This window comes from Oculina patagonica, chromosome 1 (genome assembly GCF_052425735.1).
Source record: "Oculina patagonica isolate OP01 chromosome 1, crgOcupat, whole genome shotgun sequence".
NCBI classification, from domain to species: domain Eukaryota; kingdom Metazoa; phylum Cnidaria; class Anthozoa; order Scleractinia; family Oculinidae; genus Oculina; species Oculina patagonica.
Genome location: NC_135758.1, coordinates 21,624,605 through 21,646,283, shown reverse-complemented (window position 1 = coordinate 21,646,283; position 21,679 = coordinate 21,624,605). Strand labels below are relative to the sequence as shown.

Below are 21,679 nucleotides of genomic sequence, written 5' to 3'. Positions count from 1 at the left end.
GGGAGGGAGATGAAAGAACTACCCACATCTTTATCGTTACCTGGAAGTTCGAAACAGAACTTAATGCAACTTGACCATAAATCCAGTTGTGACCAGTGTTGTGCTTTGCAATCCAGATGGGTATTTCTCGATAGCTTTCTGTCTTCTGGTAAATTTTTAGTGTCTTCTCTCCAGCTCCGCGAAGCATGTAACGAAACTTTAAGCACTTACTGTGCCAGTCACGTGATCTGTTGTATGGTGGACTTACAAGAACAGAGGACCCGTTAAAACGGGTAGCGTTGGTATCTACCAGAAGTCGGTCACCTTGAAAAAAAAAAAACATGCAGTTCCGGCCGCTTAAAAAGAATTACATTATAAGACGGAAAACAACAATTACAAAGTGCCTCGAGGGCGCAATAGGCCATTTCCGAGTTACCCATTGCCTCTGTTTTAAAACGAGTCTACGTGCGAAACCATTGATATGAAAATCAGTTTCACCTACAGGTCCATTTTCATGCAAATCAAACTCATTTTCATTTGAATGATTTCACACGTAGACTCGTTTCGAAACAGAGGCAAAGGGTAATTTGGAAATCGCCTATTAACTTGAGATACAAAACAGTGCTTTAATGAGCAGCTGTCAATGAATAAATAAGTTAACAAACGGACCTAATAAGATTTTCGCAGAATAAGTATAAGAAGATAGGTAGGGACATAAGTATATCTTGAAGTTCAACAACGCCACTCAATACTCAATACATTCGTTAACTGATGACTCTGAGTCATATTTGTCATATACTTGTTGTTTACCGTTCAGATAGTAGTTGATTTTTAAAAACATTTCAACAAGAAAATTAACGAATGTTCCTCAGCACGTTGGTGGGGTTTGTTGGTCTATTCACAGGAAAGAAATGACCAAAACTAAACACTCTAGCGGACTCTATTCGCGCGACACTTTTTGTTTAGATACACGCTTATCATGCTTTATTACTTTAATATATTTTTCACACTTCTATTTCTGTCTATAAATACTTGCTCCTTATGTTAATTTCTTCACATTTGATAAAAATGACATGAGGTCGTCGAAAGGTCATGTAATCTACTTATCGTTGATTTTCTTGTTAAAAAATAATCTTTCGAAGTAAGATTTGAAAGACTGTACTGCTTTCATTCTCTAAGTGACTCACCTTTCCTATCATTACAAGTTCGAAACCACTGCACCTTAACTTCTTTTTTCAACCCTTCTTTAACTGTTTCCCAGGCCTTTGTGTCCCCTGTTTCATCCCCACAGCCATGTGACATGCGCAGTATCTCTTCCGCTGACAGTGCAAAACTCCATACGTTGAAACCACTCAATTTTCCAAGAACTGACGTGGGTTTGCTTGAGGCTCTGAAGCCAATCGTCATGGTTATTATTCCTTAGGAGATACATTTGCTTAACGTAAATTTAATAAACTAAATTGACAAATACACAGCATTTTTCAAATATAAGTTTAAGTACAATAATGTAACAGTCACCTTCTCAATGCATAATTTAATCACTTACCTTCAATCCTCACATTTAGGGAACTTGCTCGAAACCCATGTGACTGATGATTTCTTTCACCATCTTTGAAAATTGCCAACAGCCCGCTGTCACCTTCCCAAAGCAAGCACACATGGTGCCATGTGTTGTCTGTCACGTTCACTGGCATATTGCTGTTATATAGAGATAACTTCAAGTTGGTGAGCACGTACGATTCACGAGTTGTGAAGCATAACAAAACGAACGAGCTTGCTGCTAAAAAGGTGATAATATATCAAACCGATTCGTCACGTCTTACCGTGTGACTACTCCAACCAAGGCCACCTGACAAAATTTTGTGCAAATTGATAAATGGAAACCTCGGATGACAAAAATAGATTTGCGACGAACCGGGGCTGTCATTAAGATTTGGAGAAGTTGTTGTCTCGTCCCCAGTCGTATTTCATATGGCACGTGGCAAAGGGAGAGAAGCATGCGAGGTGGGAGAGCAGGGGATGATTCACCTTGCGCTCCCTTTGTCGGTAGTCATCTCTCCCTGTGCTTTCTGTGCGGTGTATGAAGACGACTGGGGACTATTCAGGAGAAGCTGCACTGTAAAGGGATAAATGGATAGCAAAAATTGACAGAGGAAATTGTTACGCATCCTTTAGTAAAATTTTATTGCATAAGTTTTCATTTCATTTTTATTTTTAAAATAAAATATTTTTGGTACCTTCTTTTGTTCCCAAACACAATATCAAAAGCGTGGCTACCACAATAGACTCCAAGTACCAACGTCGCATTTTGTTCTATTGATGCGGCTACTTTGTATTCAATGAAGAAGCCACTGTTTTCTGTCTTCAACCAGAAGCAAATTGTAAAACCGCTGCCACTTGAAGATATGTCGGAGAATGATACGTAACCAAGACTGCTGTCTGGAAGGTGAATCTCGTAGTTACTTGGGTGAACTATGACAAAAAGCACGAACATTAGCACATGGAAATTCTACTTACTGTGCTAATAAATCCAAGTTCTTTACAATAACTGATTCACTTAGTGGATAACAGTGGGCTTCACACATTTGATCTTATAACTTGCTGTTTTCACGCCTTGCCAAAAGCAAATTGTGGGGCAATGCAATAGCCAAAGATATCGATTGCTCTGTTAAACAAGCTCACAAGCTAAGGGATAGTAAATACGAAAAATATCAAAGCTCCCGTATTGTCAGCCTGTGCGGTCCATTTCTGTCATGAATCGACCACTTACAGAACAAAAGAAAGGAACAAATCACACTGAGCTTGGCATACGTTACTCTTTGTATTTTTATGTTTTTATCAGTATGTTTGATTCGACCGTTAGGTTGCTGAAAAAACTTCCCTACTCTCAGTAAAAAGTATCAGAGTTACCTTCATCATTTTCATCATCTTTACTACTTTCATCAACATTATCATCACCATCACCATCGTCCTGATAGTCCTGTTCAAGCTCGTTGTATCTTATTCTTTTCCATCCACGCACACTTTTCCATCCACACCAGTCTACTGATATGTCACAAGGACGGTCATCTAAATCAATGAATGACTGAGTTATTACATGTACTAAATGTCATTTCAACAGTATATTAAATTCAGGTTTTAGGATTTTGGTACTTTAGCATTACGATATGGAATAGCCATTTGGTGAATATGGTTATGGTTTTAACATATTGATGAGCTTACACATCAGGAAAAAATGGCTTTACAATCTTATTATACGAACAAAAAAGGGCTGGTTTAGTTTTACCATTTGACCAAAAAATAACAAAGCCAAAAGACGGTTTAAGTTTTCACTTATTTTCGAGTTTTTCTGACAGCTTTAGTGTTAAAAAACACTCATTGAACGTCTAAATTTAAAACTTTGAACCTTCTGCTTATTTTCAGTAGAATGATTCATCTGATCTGAGATTATTAAACACTAAATTTTCGGTGGCCTCTGTCCACCTTCATCAGAGTATTGAAAAATGAGTTCGTTATAATATTAGCGCGCGCTAGTCATGTTTGAATACGCCATCCAATTTTTAATTCCTTAACAATGGAGTGTAAGCGCGCGGAAGGGGTTTCCTTTCGTTAACCGCGTTGGAATCCACCGTAGAGTGCCACGACTCTAGGAACAGTCTCTTGGTGTAACTTGAGATTCCTCGTTCAAGGATCGTGGCATTTCTTGGGTGGATGTCATGCTCGGTTGATTATTCTTAGGTTGTTGTTATGTTATAATGAGAGCCACCGGTACACCATAAAAAGTGCATATTAACACCATGACATAATACGTACGAAAACATGTAAAGGGTTACATAATGGCTTTGTAAAACTTCAAGTACCTTGACAACCATATAGTTCCACTCTCATTGATATGTGATTATGCCAAGCCTCTGGTCTGAAGCGGATGTAACGAGCTCTGATTGGTGGGTATAATTCGTGATATACAACAGTGTTCTGGTCGGTGTTTCCAGTAAAGTTCTAAATTAAAAAAAGATGACAACATCATATAAGGATTTATCCCCATAGAACCTCATTCCTGCACTCTAAATTGTTAGCCTACCAACTGTCTATCAGTCTATCAACAATCAACGCCACAATTCTCGGGACACTTGCCGTTTTTCATACTTGAAACAGGGAAATAAATAGCTATTAACCCCTGCCCCCTTACAACGTTGTGTACCTTGAAAAAAAAAACAATGCCTCCCGTTGCCCTCTATTTTGCAAAATTCTTTTTTGGGGGAGGGGGTTCTCCATTTCTGAGAATTCGTAACGTCACGTTAGTGTAGGTAAAATGAGTGTCCCAAAGGAATTATGGCGCGGATTGTATATACGTAGTTCAGCAAATGGAGAAAGTCTACATGAAACCACTACAACTTTGATTACTTAATTAACAGTCTTACAAGGTTAAAACTGCTTGGGAGCTGAACTGCAGTGTATTCTGAAGTCAACCATGTATCCTTTAATCTCCTCACCGAGTATCTCACCTTATCTGCAATTTGCCCTGGTTCCCTGTAGTACTGGAAGTTCACTCCATCGTTACTGTACTGCAGTTTGTACTTAGTTACCCACTGGGCGGTATCATTTCTTCCTTGCGTTGCTATGCGTGTCACGCTAATATACTGACTACTCAGATAAATCTGGAGCCACTGACTGGAATCGTTTCTGGCAGCTGACCATGATCCTGCTTTGACTGTAGTTGCTTTAAAGTTGAGTCTGCCCTGAGTGGCGGCATGATTGGCATCCAGTTGCGAAGAAGCAGTAATTTGTCTCTCAATGATAGCACCGTCTTCCATCCCTAGTGCTTCCAGACATGCTAAAGGTTTTATGAAATAAATTGAAATAGCTTAGGGTGTATTTGACGTTATATATCAACCACGAGCGACAGCGTTTTATCGGGATATCCAAACACTTAGACGTGAGTTGAAAATACGAAGCACAGTGGACTATTTTTGATGAAATTCGACGTGATTGACATATCTTCTCAATCTAAACAAACAACTACGGAGTAAATAGAAAAAAAAAAACTGCAAATATATATGCTAATTAAGACCGGGTATCTTAACCTCCTCCGCGGTTATGAGTTTCTTTGTTTTATCTTGATAAATAATTAATGAATTGGAGAAGTACATTGTCTTATTTGCTTGAACGAATCTATATGAGATCTAAATGTGAACTCAGACGTTAAGTCGATTCGATCAAGATAATCAAGATGATAAAAATTATGTCATATGTGACCCTCAATGGGAAAACAGGAAAAAAGTTGATAGCACGCTCACGACACGCTAATATAGCACGCCTTATGCGCATATTTAATTCGTACAACAAAGACGACACACTAGGTTTTGTTTCGGTGATTCTTACACGCTAAACTTTTGTTTAGATTAGCGTGTTTATCATGACACGCTAAGCGTGCGAGAAATCACACTTAAACATACTAGAACACGCTAGAACACGCTTGAGAAAAAGACACGCTAGAACACGCTTGAGCTTAACACGCTTAACAAGTAGATCTTGAATTGGACAGAAGCAAATGAAGTACTTTTTGCATTCACCAGAGTCATGGTGTATGTCTCCACATATAACCAATTAAAAGTATGAGGTTGGAAAAATCCTTAATGCTAATATGCAAGTACCTTAATGCTTTAACATTTGACCTAATTATATTCTTCTTCTATTATTATTATTATTCTCTTCCTTGCAATTGGATGGATTAAAAATGAAAAAAATCTTTCACACTACCTTGACAACCATACAGCTCCACCCTCATTGATATGTGCCCATACCAATCCTCTGGTCGAAACCGGATGTAACGTGCTCTGATTGGTAAGTTTAGGTCGTGAAAATTTATAGTATCTCGGTCTTTGTTTCCAGCAAATTTCTAAATGAGAAGGACGGCAAACTGTTAAAGATCTATCAATCAAAATAGTTTTTGATTACATTCAGAATCATCATTCATCAACTAACCTCATCTGGTTGCAATTTACATTTCGCAGGATAATTGTTAAATATTCCTGTATGTACACCAGGTGGTGTGCGTGCTACGACCGCAATGCACGCTGGTAGTTGTTTCGGTTTTGCTTCATTTGCTCATGGCGGCCATCGTGTGAGGATCTCTTGTGAACGCCATAATTACTTATTTCTGTTCAAAATAACGCCGCTTTTGTGATTCTTTCGATGTATATCTTAGTTTTGACATGTTTTCGATCTTTGGAATCAAAGATTTCCTCAGACTTCAGTGCGTGGAGTTTAAAATATCGGTTTTGTGTGTCTAGACGGGACTTGCATCAAAGCCAGAGGTAAGAATCATGCTTGTAAACATAGTTGGATAAGCAACCTTTATTTAAACACGATGTAGGATGTGCTAAGCCTAAATATAACCATGTAATGACACAAGGCGGTTGCCCTTTAGCTTTATTAACCACTACGAACAAGTATATCGTACCTTGATTTGAAATGAGGAAAACATATTTGTCACATGTTGATGTTATTTATGTTACGTGTCCTGATTTATTTTGTATTACTTTTCACGGCATACTTTTCACCAGCCATTAAAGCTAATAATCTTCCTAACTGTTTTGCTTCTGTTTCTTATTCTTTATTTCGAAAAGTTCTTAAGGGATTATAGCTTTCAAAAGTTATTTATTTTTTGCTCTCATAATGACTGATGTACAGTGTTTAGCAGCATCGAAGAAAATTCTGGTTTTACGACACTTCAAATGATCAACAAAGATAATTCCTGCAACAAACTAACTACGATTTCAAAATACAGTTATTAAGTAAAATTAATTTAAAAAATTGTGTTCCTGTAAATTAGTTTGATATCATTGTTTGGGTTTGATTTGATGCTAAAAAATCTCACTTAGGCAAATTAAAACTTGTCTGCTGGGCTGAAGTAAATCAGTGCTAGAGTCTAAACAGAAAATATATCAGCTGAGTTTCTATTAGAACTTTTAATCTGGCTACATACCTTACAATGTAGGCTTGATTACTAGCTGCCATTAGAAAAAAAGATCCTCTGGACCTTGTTCGAAGGCTGACTGGGGGTGTTTTGTGTCATTGAGCAGTCTTATAATTATCTCACAAGTGACTCTCTCGACTATACTAGGGCAACCTAATACAATGCTAGGGGTAACCAGTGATGTACTATAGCTTCCAGGGCTGCTAAGCTCTAATGTTGAAGGCCAATTTGGACCAAGTGCATTCTATTAATTCATGTAATTTTGAGCCAACCACAGTTATTTGCAAAAACAGCTCATACTTTAACTTTTGTGAATATCTCACTGGAAGCCCTCCCCCTGCTACTGTTGTGTGTATACAGACCATGATTGTTTATGGTACTTCCATTTATTACTGCAACTTCAATTATAACAGAACTGGTTTATAATCAAGTTTTTTCTTTAATTTTATTCAGGGATATTACACTGCAACAGCAACTGAATATAAAATGCACAGGTCTGGAGGATAACTTTGGAGACAGAATTTTTTTCTCCAGGGGAAGCTTCAGAATAAACCAACCAGATTGAGGAACACATCAAGTGACAACCTCAGATGCTGAAGGTTGCTAAAATTTGCATAAATAAAACATTGTGAAAGAAACACTGTGTCATTTCATAATAATAATAATAATAATATTTCCATTAGTGTCTTGATAATTTAAGGGTGGTATGGAAGCGTAGTGCACCGGACTCTGGATTAAGCAGTCCTGATTCAAACCATGGCCCCGGTCATTGTGTTGTGTTTTTGGGCACGACACTAATACTCTTATAGTGCCTCCTTCCATGCAGGTGTATAAATGGGTACTGGCAAGTTTACTGCTGGGGGTAACCCTGTGATAGACTAGCTAACATCCCATTCAGGAGGGGAGGGGGGAGAATACTCCTAGTCTCTTCAAGCTCCTGAAACTGGTATAAGCTCCAGCCTGCTGGGCAACTTGGCTGGAAATATACAGACTTAATAATTTGACATCAAATGAGTAGGGGGCAGGACTTATTTTTTTCTTGTTACCAAGCTCAACAAATTAAATTAAATACTCTTGGCCAAAAAGCTTGATGCCTGTGTCAGACAGAGACAAAACTAACCAGGGTATTTCTCTTCTGTAATAAGCAGGATAACCACTTGCAAAATAATGAACAGAACCAATTTGAACCTCATTAAGTTTTAAACAATTTATTGAACTTATCACTTCCACAACATTATTTTGCTGTACATGAAGTCTCCACAAATGTTGTAGTGGAATCACTTTTTAGTTACAACAGATGCAATAAAACATTTCAAAGTGACCTTCTGAAGCTCAAATAATGCAACCTATTATCTTGCTAGAGCCTGGAACAGGCAATACTTGGTCCACTTGGGTAGAAGCAATTTATGCAACAAAATAGCAATTTATTATCTTCTCAGTCCCCCAAATAAACCGGAAAGACTGAAAAATTATTTTGGGTGTTCAAAAGGAACTATAATTCAACCGTGACATAAGAATCAGTACAGTACAAACAAATAATTCGCATGCTTCTTCAGTAAACTAGCGTCCTTTTGACATTCATCTTGATCATCTACAGCAACTTTTTCTCTTAAATTGGATTCTCCTAAGTCCCAAAGAACACATAATTAAATCATTTTGAAGCAAACAACATAACTTCCAAAAACATTGGAAATTTGTAGAATAAAAGTGCTGGACTCGATACCAACTCGACGCAGGAAACTTCAATAGTACAGACGATTAACACTCAAAAAGGGACATTTTCGTTCAGTCGAAACGGCGTAAATCGACTGGTGCATACTGGTGCATTATGTTTCCCATATTGGAAATTGTCTAAGCTTTTGTTGTATTATAATTTTACGCCAAGCACCACTAGCTGAAAGCCGTGTTCAACAAAAACGTCCGACCTACTAGACGAAGAGAAAAGTCGGCCATTTTATCTTGTTCGAGAAAATGACCAAATTTACCATGATACGCTTTAAATGTTAGACTTTCGACGCAAAAAACTAACTTACCTATTCCCGACCTATCCAAATCTAATATTTAAGCAGAGAAAAGGCCAGCGAATGTTGTGCAAACGATCAAACTCACCCGAAAAACCGCTCGCATCACAACAATCTTCCGCCATGTTGGAAATTGATCAAAATAATGCATTGCGGTCATAGTGCGCACACCACCTGTATGTACACGTAAAAAATCTATAGCTCTATAATTACACTATATGAAATCAACCCGATAAGAACAATCAAACATCTGTATTATAGGTATATAGGTAACTGACGTTTTGCATAACAGAGCAGTTTTCAATTGAGTGTCATAAACCAAAGTTATTGCTCTAGCAAATCACAAACGAAACAGACATGCAGCGAACCAATCAAAACTCCAAGCAAATACAGGTAAACGTACATAGTGTGTCACGATTGGTTTAAGTTCTGATTGGCTAAGAAAATGATGGGAGTTTGTTAAACCAATCACTAAGCGTAGTAATGTGAAACCAATGCAAAGCAAATGCGAATTACTTTCAACACTTAAGTGAAAACCACTATAGGGTAAAAGTAAAGCCTGCTGTCGAGCCAAGTGGCTCATCAGGCCGGTGCTTATCTCGGTTTCTGTACCATAAAGCGGCTAGGAGTATTGCTACCCCCCCCCCCCCCCCCCAGATGGAATGCTAGTCCATCGCAGGGTTACCCCGTGCAGTAAATTCGCCGGTACCCATTTATACACCTGGGTGGAGAGAGGCACTATGAGAGTAAAGTGTCTGGCCTAAGAACACAACATAGTGACCCCGGCCAGGTCTCGAACCCGGACCGCTCGATCCGGAATCTTGTGCACTTAGCATTAGGCCACCGCGCCTCCCACGAAAACCACTATAAATTAGGTATATTTTACCTTATCGACAGTTTGTCCTTGTTCCTTGTAGTATTGGAAGTTCGCCCCATCCTTGCTGTATTGCAGTTTATACTTGGTTACCCATTGGCTGTGGGAATTTCTCCCTTGTGTTGCAACACGTGTAACTCCAATGTAATGACTACCCAAATCAACCTGGAGCCATTGGTGGATATCATTTTTGAGCGCAGACCAAGATCCCGCCTTTTTGGTTACGTGATAGTTAAGTCTGGCCTGAAAGGGGGCGTGGTTGGCATCCCATTTCGAAGAGGCAGTAATTTGTGCGTCAGAGATCGCACCGTTTGCCATGCCAAGAGCTCGACTGCATCCTGTTAGTTTAAAAGGATCGATATAAGCAAATGAGCGTCGACTTTAATTTAAAGAATGAGAAATAATTTTTTTATTTATTGGTGTGCGTCATCCATTGAAAAGAGTAGGGCATGGGGTTTTCGGTGTTGTGTTCTGGTCTTTGCCAACCGTGCTGTGTACTAGAAAACGCTCGGGTGTACTAGCTGTATAAGGTACTCTGAAAAATCCGAGGGTAAACACTATCCGAGGGTAGTAGTATTTGAAGTCTTTATTTAGAAATCAATCACAACATACGTGTGGCGTTACAATCAATAACAACTAAGCTAAACTAGAAAAAAAAAACCTATCATATGTATCCAATGAGAGTGCACAAAAATAAGACGATGGCCATGGGTAATAATGTTTACATGAAGTACTTGAACTTTCGATGAGGACGAGGAGGAGGATGAGGATGAGGACCACGAAATGTGTCTTGTCCAATGAGAGTGTACAGAAATAAGACGATGGAAAATAATGTTTACATGAAGTGCTTTAACTTGAAGTGATGGTGATGGTGATGATGACGACGACGACGATGATGATGATGATGATGATGATGATGATGAGGATGATGGTGGTGATGATAATGATGATGATGATGATGATGATGATGATGATGAGGAGGAGGAGGAGGAGGAGGAGGAGGAGGATCAGGATCAGGATCAGGATCAGGACCAGAATCAGGATCAGGATGAGGATCACGAGAAGTGTCTTGTCCAATGAGAGTGTACAGAAATAGGACGATGGATAATAATGTTTACATGAAGTACTTTAACTTAAGAGCCCATTACAGTATCTTTTGGGGCCGTTGCTAGGGAAAATTCAATTGGCTATAACTTGATATATCTTTGATTTTATTTAACCAAATTAAGACAGTAGTTTTAAAGTGCGAGTGCAAGCCAGTTGATGACGTCATCGGGACACGTCTAATGTCACGTGACCCAGAACAAAAAAATGAGTTTTTCGCAAGAAACTTAAGGTTTTATTCATAGTTTGTAGTTTTATTTCAATCCGTACGTTGATCTTAAAAAATGCAAGCATGCGTTTTTTGTAAGCACAAAATAAAAAATAAGGAGAGAAAAAGGGTTCTGTTGACCACCTTTTTGAACACAACTTTTTCGTTGATTTTCCAAAAACGCATGCTTACTTTTCAAGAAAATTGTATTTTCTTTCGATTTACTGCAAAAGACAGTAGGTACCTTTTTTTCGTTCCGAGAAAAGGACGCATTTTCGTCCGTACCGGAAGTAAAATTTTACGGTGACTGATTGGTTGAAATCATCGTAATTGCCGTTGCCGCACTAAGTTGGCTTTCCCCACGCTCACGTACGCTTCAAAAACTATAATTTTTCGACACGGCAAACTTTACTACTTGCTCGTGTTCGTAAAGCTTTAACGACGTTTACTGTCGCTCAACTAACATGTACAGGCAATAACAAATGTAAACAGAGTCGGTCGTAAGTATTAAAAAGAGTTTAGTGTGAGTTTCTTTATTTTCGGTTCGTAATTTGCGAATTAGCGTAAACGGCGTTATAATGCTTTGAGCAAGAAGGCTACAATTCGTAGTTCGGTTGAATAAATAGTTAACGTTTGTGGGCTGAAATGTTTTTATACAGGTGTTTTATATAGTTTAGTTTTCGCAGTTTTGTACGTTTGTGAATTTGTCATGTGGTAGGACTGCTGTACCAATCATTTAAACAGTTTCTGCAAGCAATGTACGGCAGACAAATCAAGTTCATTCCTAAATATTTATTCGGTAACTGCGTAAAAATTACCTTATCTTCGTTTCGCGGATGAAATAAATCGCTGCTTTTTCTATGAGCCTGATTTTGTTCAAGTGATAATGCTTTAATTTTTGGCCATGGCTTTCACGGATTTCTTCAGTGAGCTGAATGGTTAACCGATGAAAAACACGGTATCGCCGCACATTCGCATGTTTTCTAATGCATCGGCACTGCTGTTTAAAATATTTCGGCGGTTTCAGATACTTGCTTCGAGCTTCGTATATGTTTTGCAATCATTTAGTATTAAAAAGTTTCTTTATTTCCATTTACCCAGTTTGCTTTCACTGCAAAACAAATTTCTGTGATAGGAATATGATTCAGAATCAACCGAAAGGGAATTAATTCAGCCGCTAATGCGAGAAAACCAGAAATAAATTGCACTTGCGTGGCAACCGCGTAGCTTGGCAACGAGATACTGTAATGGGCCCTTAAACTTAAGATTGCGAATCCTTGTTCTATCATGATTATCATTACCTCCCCAAGCACCTTCCAGACATCCATACAGCTCCACTCTCATTGATATGTGCCCGTACCAAGCCATTGGTAGGAAACGGATGTAACGTGCTCTGATTGGTGTGTATAGGACATGACGTTTAATAGTGTACTGGTCCCTATTTCCAGCAAATGTCTAGACAAGAAAGAAAATACATTTCTGAGGAACTGTCATTTGCAAACGTAATTGCTTATAGGAATTGTGTCACGGAATTCAACCAAATTAAGTTAAAAGAAAATGGCAACCAAACTCGGTGAAATTTATTAAATTGCCTCTTTTAAAAATGTCGAAGAAAGATTTCGATAACACGGTAAAATTTAATACAAAAGGAGACACAGATGGACAACAAATAAAGAGCTTTTATTCTAAAAAACTGTTGGGCCAAACAGTTTTCAAAGTTAATCCCGTTTAATGTTTGTAACTTTTAACTTTAACGCCCTAGAGCCATAATTTTGTTTGAAATAAACCTATGGTTATGTCATTTAGATCCAAAGAAATAATTTCCTCGCTAAAATTAAGTTTTCATATTGAGTATTTGGCAAAACGTAAAAAGATAGACTAAGCTCAGCCGTGACACAGTCCCTTTGAGTTTAAAGTTTTCCAAAGATTTTAGAAACAAAAATCAAAAATCCACATTTCGGTGGATTACGTAATTTCACCTTCTCTGTAAATTGCCCTCGTTCCCAGTAGCGCATAAAGTTCTTTCCATTGTCACTATATGCCAGTTTGTATTTGGTGACCCACTGAGGGTAATCACTTCTTCCTTGCGTTGCAACAGCTGTCACTTTAGTGCGCTGACTACCCAGATACACCTGGAGCCATTGGTTTACATCATTTCTGCCAGCCGACCAAGATCCCGCTTTATTAGAAACAATAGCTTTAAAGTCCAGCCTTGCCTGGATAGCTGCATGATTGAGATTCCATTCCGATGAAGCACTGATTTGTGCGTTAGTTATTGCACCATTTTTCATGCCCAGAGCTTCTTGACATTCTTAATATAATAATAACAATAATAATAATTAAAATAATAGATTTTATTTATACACGAGAAATGTGTTGCAGCATGGTTTTTGTGGTCGTGTTTACAAATTACTATTAGTTTTGAGAGCAAACTAAACCCTTCAATTAAAATATATGTACAAATCAGGGAGAAGAAAGTCGGCACGTTTCTTTAACGGCATAGCCGTGCCTGGAAGCCGTGCCTGGAAGTCTGTGTCAATAAAGTGGTTGCTAAGCAAGACGTCACCCAAAGTTTTGTTTTCTCAGAAAAATTTAAATATCAATGACTGCATGCGTGTGAAATGCGAATAGTGGCGGTTTTGCGTTTGACGTTTTACGCCGTTGAGATGTTTTTTTTTTTTTTTTTTTTTTTTTTTTGCATTTTCAGCCAGATTACTTATCTGATGGTTCGACCACGTCACACAAAATGTTTGGGTGGTGTGGAACAACAAGTGAAAAACTAGTCACGGTTGGCAGTTAACAACCAATAAATGAAAAATCATTTCAGAATCGTTGAAGTTATTTTTAATTATTATAATTCGCAAGCCTTACTTTTGACTGGCCGGTCACCGTTATAAGTGTCTGTTGTTTTGATGTTCGGCAAACTTTTAGGGGAGCAAACAAAATGCAAATATATATTGTGTTTTGTGCACGGTGAAGAACAAAATATACGAGCTAAAAAATGAAATTTGTCAAACTATCCACTCTGCCCTTATCAACCATTCGATAGCTACTGTGCACAATCTGTTGCCCGGCACTACTATGCCGCAGTTTTTGAGTTGTGTAGCAAAGGAAGCCCCCCTCCCCGCACCCGTACACATTTCAAAAAGACTACACAACTAAGCAATACAAACAGTAAGGGAAGCCATAAGACCTTTTGGGATTCGATCGATATCTAGGCCTCAATTTGCTGTATTCTGATTCGATACCAAACAATGCCCTTTATGATGTGCAACTGTGTATACTTTACACAAAGGGAAAAGTTCACTAGCTGGGCAACTTCTGAGCAACATTTCACTTTAAGTGATTTTCTATTCTATAAGCATTCATGTTTTAAAGCCTAGTTGTAATTGCTTACCTTAAAACCCAAGATTATAAGTCACACTTAACTCATTCTTTTTTCCCAGAATTTAAAAGAGTTTATCATGGACTTAACATTAAGACAAGGATTAAGATAAGTGTTCCTCGAAGATAAACATTCTACCTTCCTGACAACCATAGAGCTCCACCCTCATGGATATGTGACCATCCCAGGCCTCTGGTCGAAAACGGATGTAACGTGCTTTGATTTGTGGGTTTAGGTTATGATAGACAACAGTGTCCTGGTCCATGTTTCCAGTAAAATCCTAAGTGAGACAGCAGATATTAGTTAAACTCTCGATCCGTGTACTCCTGCACAACTGAACTTAACTTTATAAGAGAAAACAACATTATAAATTAGATTGTTTACTACCGCAAAGTTCCGAAAGATATTTGCTGTAATACCGCATAGACAATAATTCAAACTAAAGGAGACTAGCCAGTTGGCTATTTATGCAGCGTAGACCGGGAGATGAAGAAAAAATCTAGCTTGTGGTACGATGAGGACTTTAACACGGAATTTCCAAATTACAAGACCAGCACCAGAAATCACTACGCTACCTCTGTGCTGAATCTAACTTAAGCAGCTTCAACCAAAAACTGACCCAAAAATGTTCATCAATCTTTCTTTGGCTGTTTACTTCACCTTGTTGGCGGTTTGTCCTTGTTCCCTGTAGTACTGGAAGTTTAGTCCATCGTTACTGTACTGCAGTTTGTAACTTGTTACCCACTGGGGGTGGTTATTTCTTCCTTGCGTTGATACACCTGTCACTTTAGTGTACTGACTACCAAGATCAATCTGGAGCCATTCCTTGGGATTATTATTTCCAGCTGACCAACCTCCCTGTTTTGCTCCAGCTGCTTGAAAGAAAAGTCTTCCCTGGATGGCAGCATGATTGGCATCCCACTGCGAAGAGGCGCTAATTTGTCCGTCAAGTATTCCACCGTTTTCCATGCCAAGAGCTCCTTGACATTCTAATGGAATTAGGGAATTGATGCAAATTAAAAGGTTAATACAAATTTTAAAAAAACACGTGTGTCCTATACTGTTATTGCCACCGAGAACTGTCAGAAAATACATGGAACGCCTTACCTAACGATGTTTTAAATGTAAAAAAAAATCTTAATTATTCAAGAACGCACTTTGATTAGAATAATGACATTTTAACTAGGTTCAAATTTTCAATCTAAATTAACTTGATATTTAGGTATTTTTTCAATTTTGTATATTTTCTTTTCTTAGTAATCTTTTTAAATTATGTACATATTTTATTATATAAAATACACTTTTTAATTTTTTTTTTTTTTACGCTTGCAGTGATGGGAGTATGCCTCCCTTTTCAAGACCCCTCTTAATGTAGATATAGATGTAGAACCCCTCAATTCGTTAAGTTAAAAAAAAAACTCATGTTAAATTTGCTAGTTTGTTGTATTTCCTCTGGTTTGTCACTAATTCTAGGGAGATATCCTTATTCGGGCAACTCATTTTATCACGAGTCAGTGTATGGCTAGCTCGCCGATTACAAAAAAATTTCCACTTTTAAAATACATAGCATCTATTTCTTAACTTTTAATATGCTTACATTAAAAATAAAATCACACATTTCGAAGCTTTTCGTGTTGGTCGAAATGCAAAACCTCTCACCTTTGTGACAGCCATACAGCTCCACTCTCATTGAAATGTGTTCATGCCAAGCTTGTGGTCGAAAACGGATGTAACGTGCTCTGATTGGCGGGTCTAATTCACGATAAACAACAGTGTCCTGGTCTGTGTTTCCAGCAAAATCCTATATCAATATGATGGCAAACTGTTACGGATCTGTCATTTTAAGGACCAATCTTATAGATGGTCGCAACTAGAACTAGTTTTGGAGAAATAAAGGTTCCTGGGTTGCAAGATTAGTGAAATTTACCTCTGTCATCGTTTGGGCATTGCAATGAGGCATTGTTGTTGTTGTTGTTGTTGTTTAAGTTATATGTTGTTGTTGCAGATGATGAAATAATTGAAGCCTTGCTTAGATTTTTCGACCTAAGTTAAGGTGTAATAGATGTTTATTTTACCTTATCTGCAGTTTTGCCTGGTTCTCTGTAGTACTGGAAGTTCACTCCATCCTTACTGTACTGCAGTTTGTACTTGGTTACCCACTGCGTGGCATCACTTCTTCCCTGCGTTGCTACACGTGTCACCTTCGTGTACCGACTACCCAGATCAATATGAAGCCATTGGCTGGAATCATTCCTGGCAGCTGTCCAAGATCCTGCTATGTCTGCAGTTGCTTTAAAGTTAAGTCTACCCTGAGTGGCGGCATGATTGGCATCCAGTTGGGAAGAAGCATTTATTTGTCTCTCAAAGATCGCTCCGTTTTCCATGCCGAGAGCTTGCTGGCATTCTAAAAAAAAAATATGGAAGAGATAGAAAACCTTTACTTTATATATTAACCTTTCTTAACAAAACATGTTATGTTTTGTGCTTTATTGGCAATGATATTGAAAAAAAACCTCATGAATTACATGAAAAAGTGCGACATTTCTAGTCTCACCTTCAGCTTGTTTCCAAGGAATTTGTTTACAAGGTTCTTTGGAAAAGGAGACGTCATCAATGGCGAGAAATTGCCCACCAAATAATTCATTCAAACCCACAAAATCAACCTGTGTCGTGTTACAGGAAATAGTGTTATAAAAGTGTGAGTGTTAGGTTAAGTTAACTACATTATATCACATGGATTTCTTCTTTGATGGATACCAAAAATTGAGTAAAAAGGAACCACTAGTGCAAGCATTGGAAGATTAAAGCTACTTAGTAAATAATAAAGATGGTAAATTTCAAGCTCGGTGATAAATAGTGAAGAAATTATTCAACATGACACAAGCGTGGGACAAAGAATAAATCTGAGTCCCCGACAGGAATCGAACCCATGACCTCCCAGATACCGGTTGGGCGCTCTAACCAACTGAGCTACGAGAGACTCGTTGTGAGCTTAGGTCATTTACTAGGTTGATATGTGACACGCGTCCTGCATACTGCTAGGATCAGCAATGTCTACTTTATGAAGATTAAATGTCATAAAGTATACAAACAGAGCACATGTTTCGCTCAACCTATCCATGATTTATTTAGCAAGAGATAAGTAAATACCTTATCTTATCTTATACCTGTACATTTGTGTAATTGCTTGGTAATGATAGCTGTGTATACTGCGCCTTATTTTTTGCTTCGTCCACAAAGAGAAGCAGCATAGTTTGCCTTGAAATCAATTGCCTTAGTAGCACCATTAACGATGCCGTATGCTGGTCATGGCCATGATTACTGCCAATGAAATACCAGAAACGTAAGCACTTCCACTCGTAAGCATTGTTGTTGATGACTGGAGATGACAGGGAAGAAGGCACGTCAGATGCTCCCGCAGGAAGAGAAGCAACGAATCTACCTGCATAAGAAAAGAATAGAACAGTCTGCTTATAAAGCTAACAATTTTCAACTGACAAAGCATAGCACTAAGCATTTGTATCAGCTTTGAATACGAATAAATCTGCTTGTCTACCAAAGACAATCGACTGACTGACTGACTGACTGACTGACTGACTGTCTTAACTTTATGGATCTATGGACTATTAACTGATTATTCCATTTTTCGGTTTGTTTAAACAGTATTTTACATAGCGATGTAACATTTGTTCCTGGTGTGAAACTTTCCAACCAAACATTTGTCTCATATCCATTATCATTATATGCGTCAAAACAAATTTTATAAAATTAAACAAAAACAAGATAACTTTAGATTATTTTTACTTCATATTATTTTATAGCACTGCATACATCTACCTTGCAACTTACGGAGAACAGCACATAATGGCAATACATTAGAATATCTGCGCAGCGTAGGTGGTAAAAGTTTTGTCCCCGGAAATAGGCAACATTGCCGAAACTTAGTGAAAAGTATTTTGACTACAGCGAAGAATTTACCAATTTTATTATTTGTACATAATGGCAATAGCCTGTCTTACCGGACGTTTCAAATCCGTCTACTGGTGTCTTCAAAGCCCATTCTTCATGACCATTCCAATCGCACATACTCTCCTCAAAATCGCAGTCTGGACTTCCTTGAGAATAAAACAAAAATCGTTACTTCTACCGTATGGAGAACAAATACCTCAGTCAGAATTTGTCCTAATTAAGAGGATTTGCTGAACACGTGGTGTTTTAGTAGGAATGTTGCATATAATTTATATAGTACCATAAAGTTGCAAGCAAACTGTAGCTCTTCTAGCACTTCTACAAGGATTTGCCAAAATTCGCAGCTGTTATTTGAATTGAACAATGACTTTTACTCTTAAAACGTCATGCCATTCATTCGCGCCAAAAGCGGCTTTTTGTTTCAGCAGTTCGTCTTGAAGAAAACAACGCTATTCCTCGAACAAAGTTCAAAACCTGCCCAAAATCTAACCCAGGGTGGAGTACAGGCCATAACCGGATTTGACTTTTATAAGCTTTCCTCTTCTCTCTTTTTGAGACGAATAAAGCATAAGAAAAACCTGCCCGTAGGGAAACGCTGGGTCTGTCTACTTTTTCTATCTTTGTGCGAGTAATTGTTGAAAAATTATCGGAATTGAAGCAAATAGTAAAAGAAATCTAGCTACAAAAGTAGTCGTTTACAAATATTTGGGAAATTGCACTAAGTTTATCTACAATCAGAAATTGTTTTCACAAAATAAATACATATTCGTAGAATAATAGTTTTTCGGGAAATAAGCTAATGGTTGTTCAGCTAAAAAATCTCGGAAAAAAGAAGGCAATGAGCAAAACTGTCTCCTTGAACATTACGTTCGTAGATTTATAGGAACATTATAAAAGGTAAGCGTGGTTTGTGTTTTGTCAACTTACCCTGTTTGATAATTTTCTCACAAATTCCATCGATCACCGTTAAGTCATCCAATGCAATATCACCTTGACTTTCATATCCAACTGTTCCTTCTATCACAAACTAAACAAAATACAAAGAATTTTCAATATTATGTTAACTCTTCATTCTTGGCAATGATGTTTTATACCATGCTATAGAAAATACAGCCAATCAGAATACAGGAAAGCCGTTGTATATTCGACGGTATTCAATCCAACCTTCCCATCGTGCGCTGCGATCTTATTGTCGACGAAATTTAGAAAGCGTATTTTCTATGGCATGGTATAAAATAGTTACACAACACTTTCTCGTGGTATACTATGGAATATCCCACTTGTCACTTGTATTTTCTTGGTATACACACTCGCCTAAAGGCTCGTGTGTATACCGAAAAAATACAAGTGACTCGTGGGATATTCCATAGTATACCACTCGAAAGCGTTGCATAACTAATATATATACATCAAAACGTCGACTGACTTTACTTCTAATTTTCTCATCTGATATCGAAATTGTATATTGTCAAATATTCATGAAAGTTCTTTTTTTAAAGTAAATTTCCAATGACAAATAGAAAGTAACTGGAACAACTTACTTTATATAAACTCGGACTACTCAGAGTCGTTTGTCCAAATCTCCAGCGGTTTCCTTGATCTCCTGAGAGCCTCCAGACAGGAGTCTCTGATTGGTTAGTTTTCAGATAAATGCTCAGGTTGCCGATATCTGACCCGTGCATGTGATACCAAAACTGAACACAAACTGTTTCATTGGGTCCTATCTCGTCGCTTAACAGCCTCGCTTCGTCTCCGGGATTTCTCTGAGAAGCTTCAATGAAGATATACGATCCTGCAAAATAAGAACACCGTTACAGTGTACGATCGCGGATATAAGGAAAAGCAGTAGTGTAGCAGCTTTCGAAAGCTTGTATTTCTTATGGTCCTCAGGTGTAGCGGTTGCTAATGCTTTGGGGACTAGGGGCATTTTTCCAGTTGTTTGTTCCTTTGTTCTCAAACCTCTTCTGAGTGATCTAGTGGTAGGGCGCTGGACTTGCAATCCGATGGCCCCGGGTTCAAATCCACCTTCCTGCCACTAGATGGATTTGTTTTCGGTCGACCCAAATTCAACTCCTCCACGCGTTGTAAAAAGCCAACTGTTCAGCCTCCTGTCAGTTGGGGTTTTTAACAAGTTTATGTTCAATTTACAATATTTGTTTATCTGTTTATAATGTTCACAATTAGCACAATAGTGCTAAATACATTGACACTTAAATAAAGTGATTTATTATTTTTATCACAATTCATATAAACTCCAACTCTGAAATATGGACACCTCCATTATACGGGTGCTGTCCGTTGCATTTGTGTTCGTATTAAAGATGTTCGACTGTAACATAATTCCATGCCAGCATGGAACATAACAGTTGTTTTTGTCGTCAAAAGAGTTTACAAGTGTAAAGCCTTATTCAATAACCAGACAATCAATTTGAACTATCAACAAAAGCATGTTAATTGTCAACGTAAAGTTGATAAAGACAAACGCCACAACAGATTCTAAAGCGGGCGTTTGTCATGTTTAGAGCTTGCCGTGACAAACAGTTTTTGATAGGGCGGTTGTCTTTAACAAGTGCTTTAGTGAAACGCCGAATTTGTTATTGATACTTCTCCTCCAATTACAGTCGGGAGAACAAGTGCCAGTTGATGGCGACATCACTTCTCTAAGAAGTGACTGAGCCCGAGGGTTTTCTCCCTAGAAGTTGCTAAGCAACATGACGTATTTATACGCGCGATTGCTTTCGGAGTACTCGTGAACGCTCGCGCCAGTTTTTGATTGGATAAAATAATTCGCAAATTCTTCGAGTGCTTCAACGAAGATTTGCCAAAACCAGTACTTATTATCTCGACTGAATTAAGACGCTCAAGTTTTAATTCGTTGCTCAGCTATCTTACCGTCTTTATTGAATGAGGTGTGATCGTTACTCGGTCCAGTATTTTCTGTTGGTGTCTGGCCAGAGCCCATAGTCCAATGGAACGTGGCATTCCGATCAGACTTCAATCCACATTGATCATCTTGAAAAGTGCAGTGACCTGTTTGAAATAAATCGAGGAGGAGGGAAAACGTGTGAATAATAAGAAAAACAAGCGTCTAACAATGCAACAATATCTTTTGGGCCATCTTTTTAATTAAAAAATGCCTAAAGGCGGGAAATTGTTCCCT

The 21,679-nt window shown here is 38.1% G+C and overlaps 1 protein-coding gene and 1 long non-coding RNA gene across 2 annotated transcripts; both read right to left on the bottom strand.

Moving 5' to 3' along the window:
• Positions 1–1,531: 1,531 nt before the first annotated feature.
• Positions 1,532–21,502, bottom strand: LOC144634126 (uncharacterized). The gene is made up of 19 exons (XM_078493063.1): positions 21,412–21,502; positions 20,061–20,311; positions 19,447–19,546; positions 18,570–18,665; positions 17,718–17,992; positions 17,105–17,213; positions 16,626–16,954; positions 16,210–16,351; positions 15,211–15,539; positions 14,689–14,830; positions 13,145–13,476; positions 12,467–12,620; positions 9,866–10,191; positions 5,740–5,878; positions 4,485–4,813; positions 3,840–3,978; positions 2,890–3,048; positions 2,217–2,451; positions 1,532–1,694 (listed from the first exon to the last, which is right to left on the bottom strand). Exons 1-19 carry the CDS (start codon positions 21,479–21,481, stop codon positions 1,664–1,666), a joined length of 3,687 nt encoding a protein of 1,228 aa, XP_078349189.1. The 5' UTR covers positions 21,482–21,502; the 3' UTR covers positions 1,532–1,663.
• On the bottom strand, positions 8,253–9,156 carry LOC144642014 (uncharacterized). The gene is made up of 2 exons (XR_013568677.1): positions 9,068–9,156; positions 8,253–8,582 (listed from the first exon to the last, which is right to left on the bottom strand). It is a non-coding gene; the product is annotated as an uncharacterized LOC144642014 (long non-coding RNA).
• Positions 21,503–21,679: the final 177 nt, after the last annotated feature.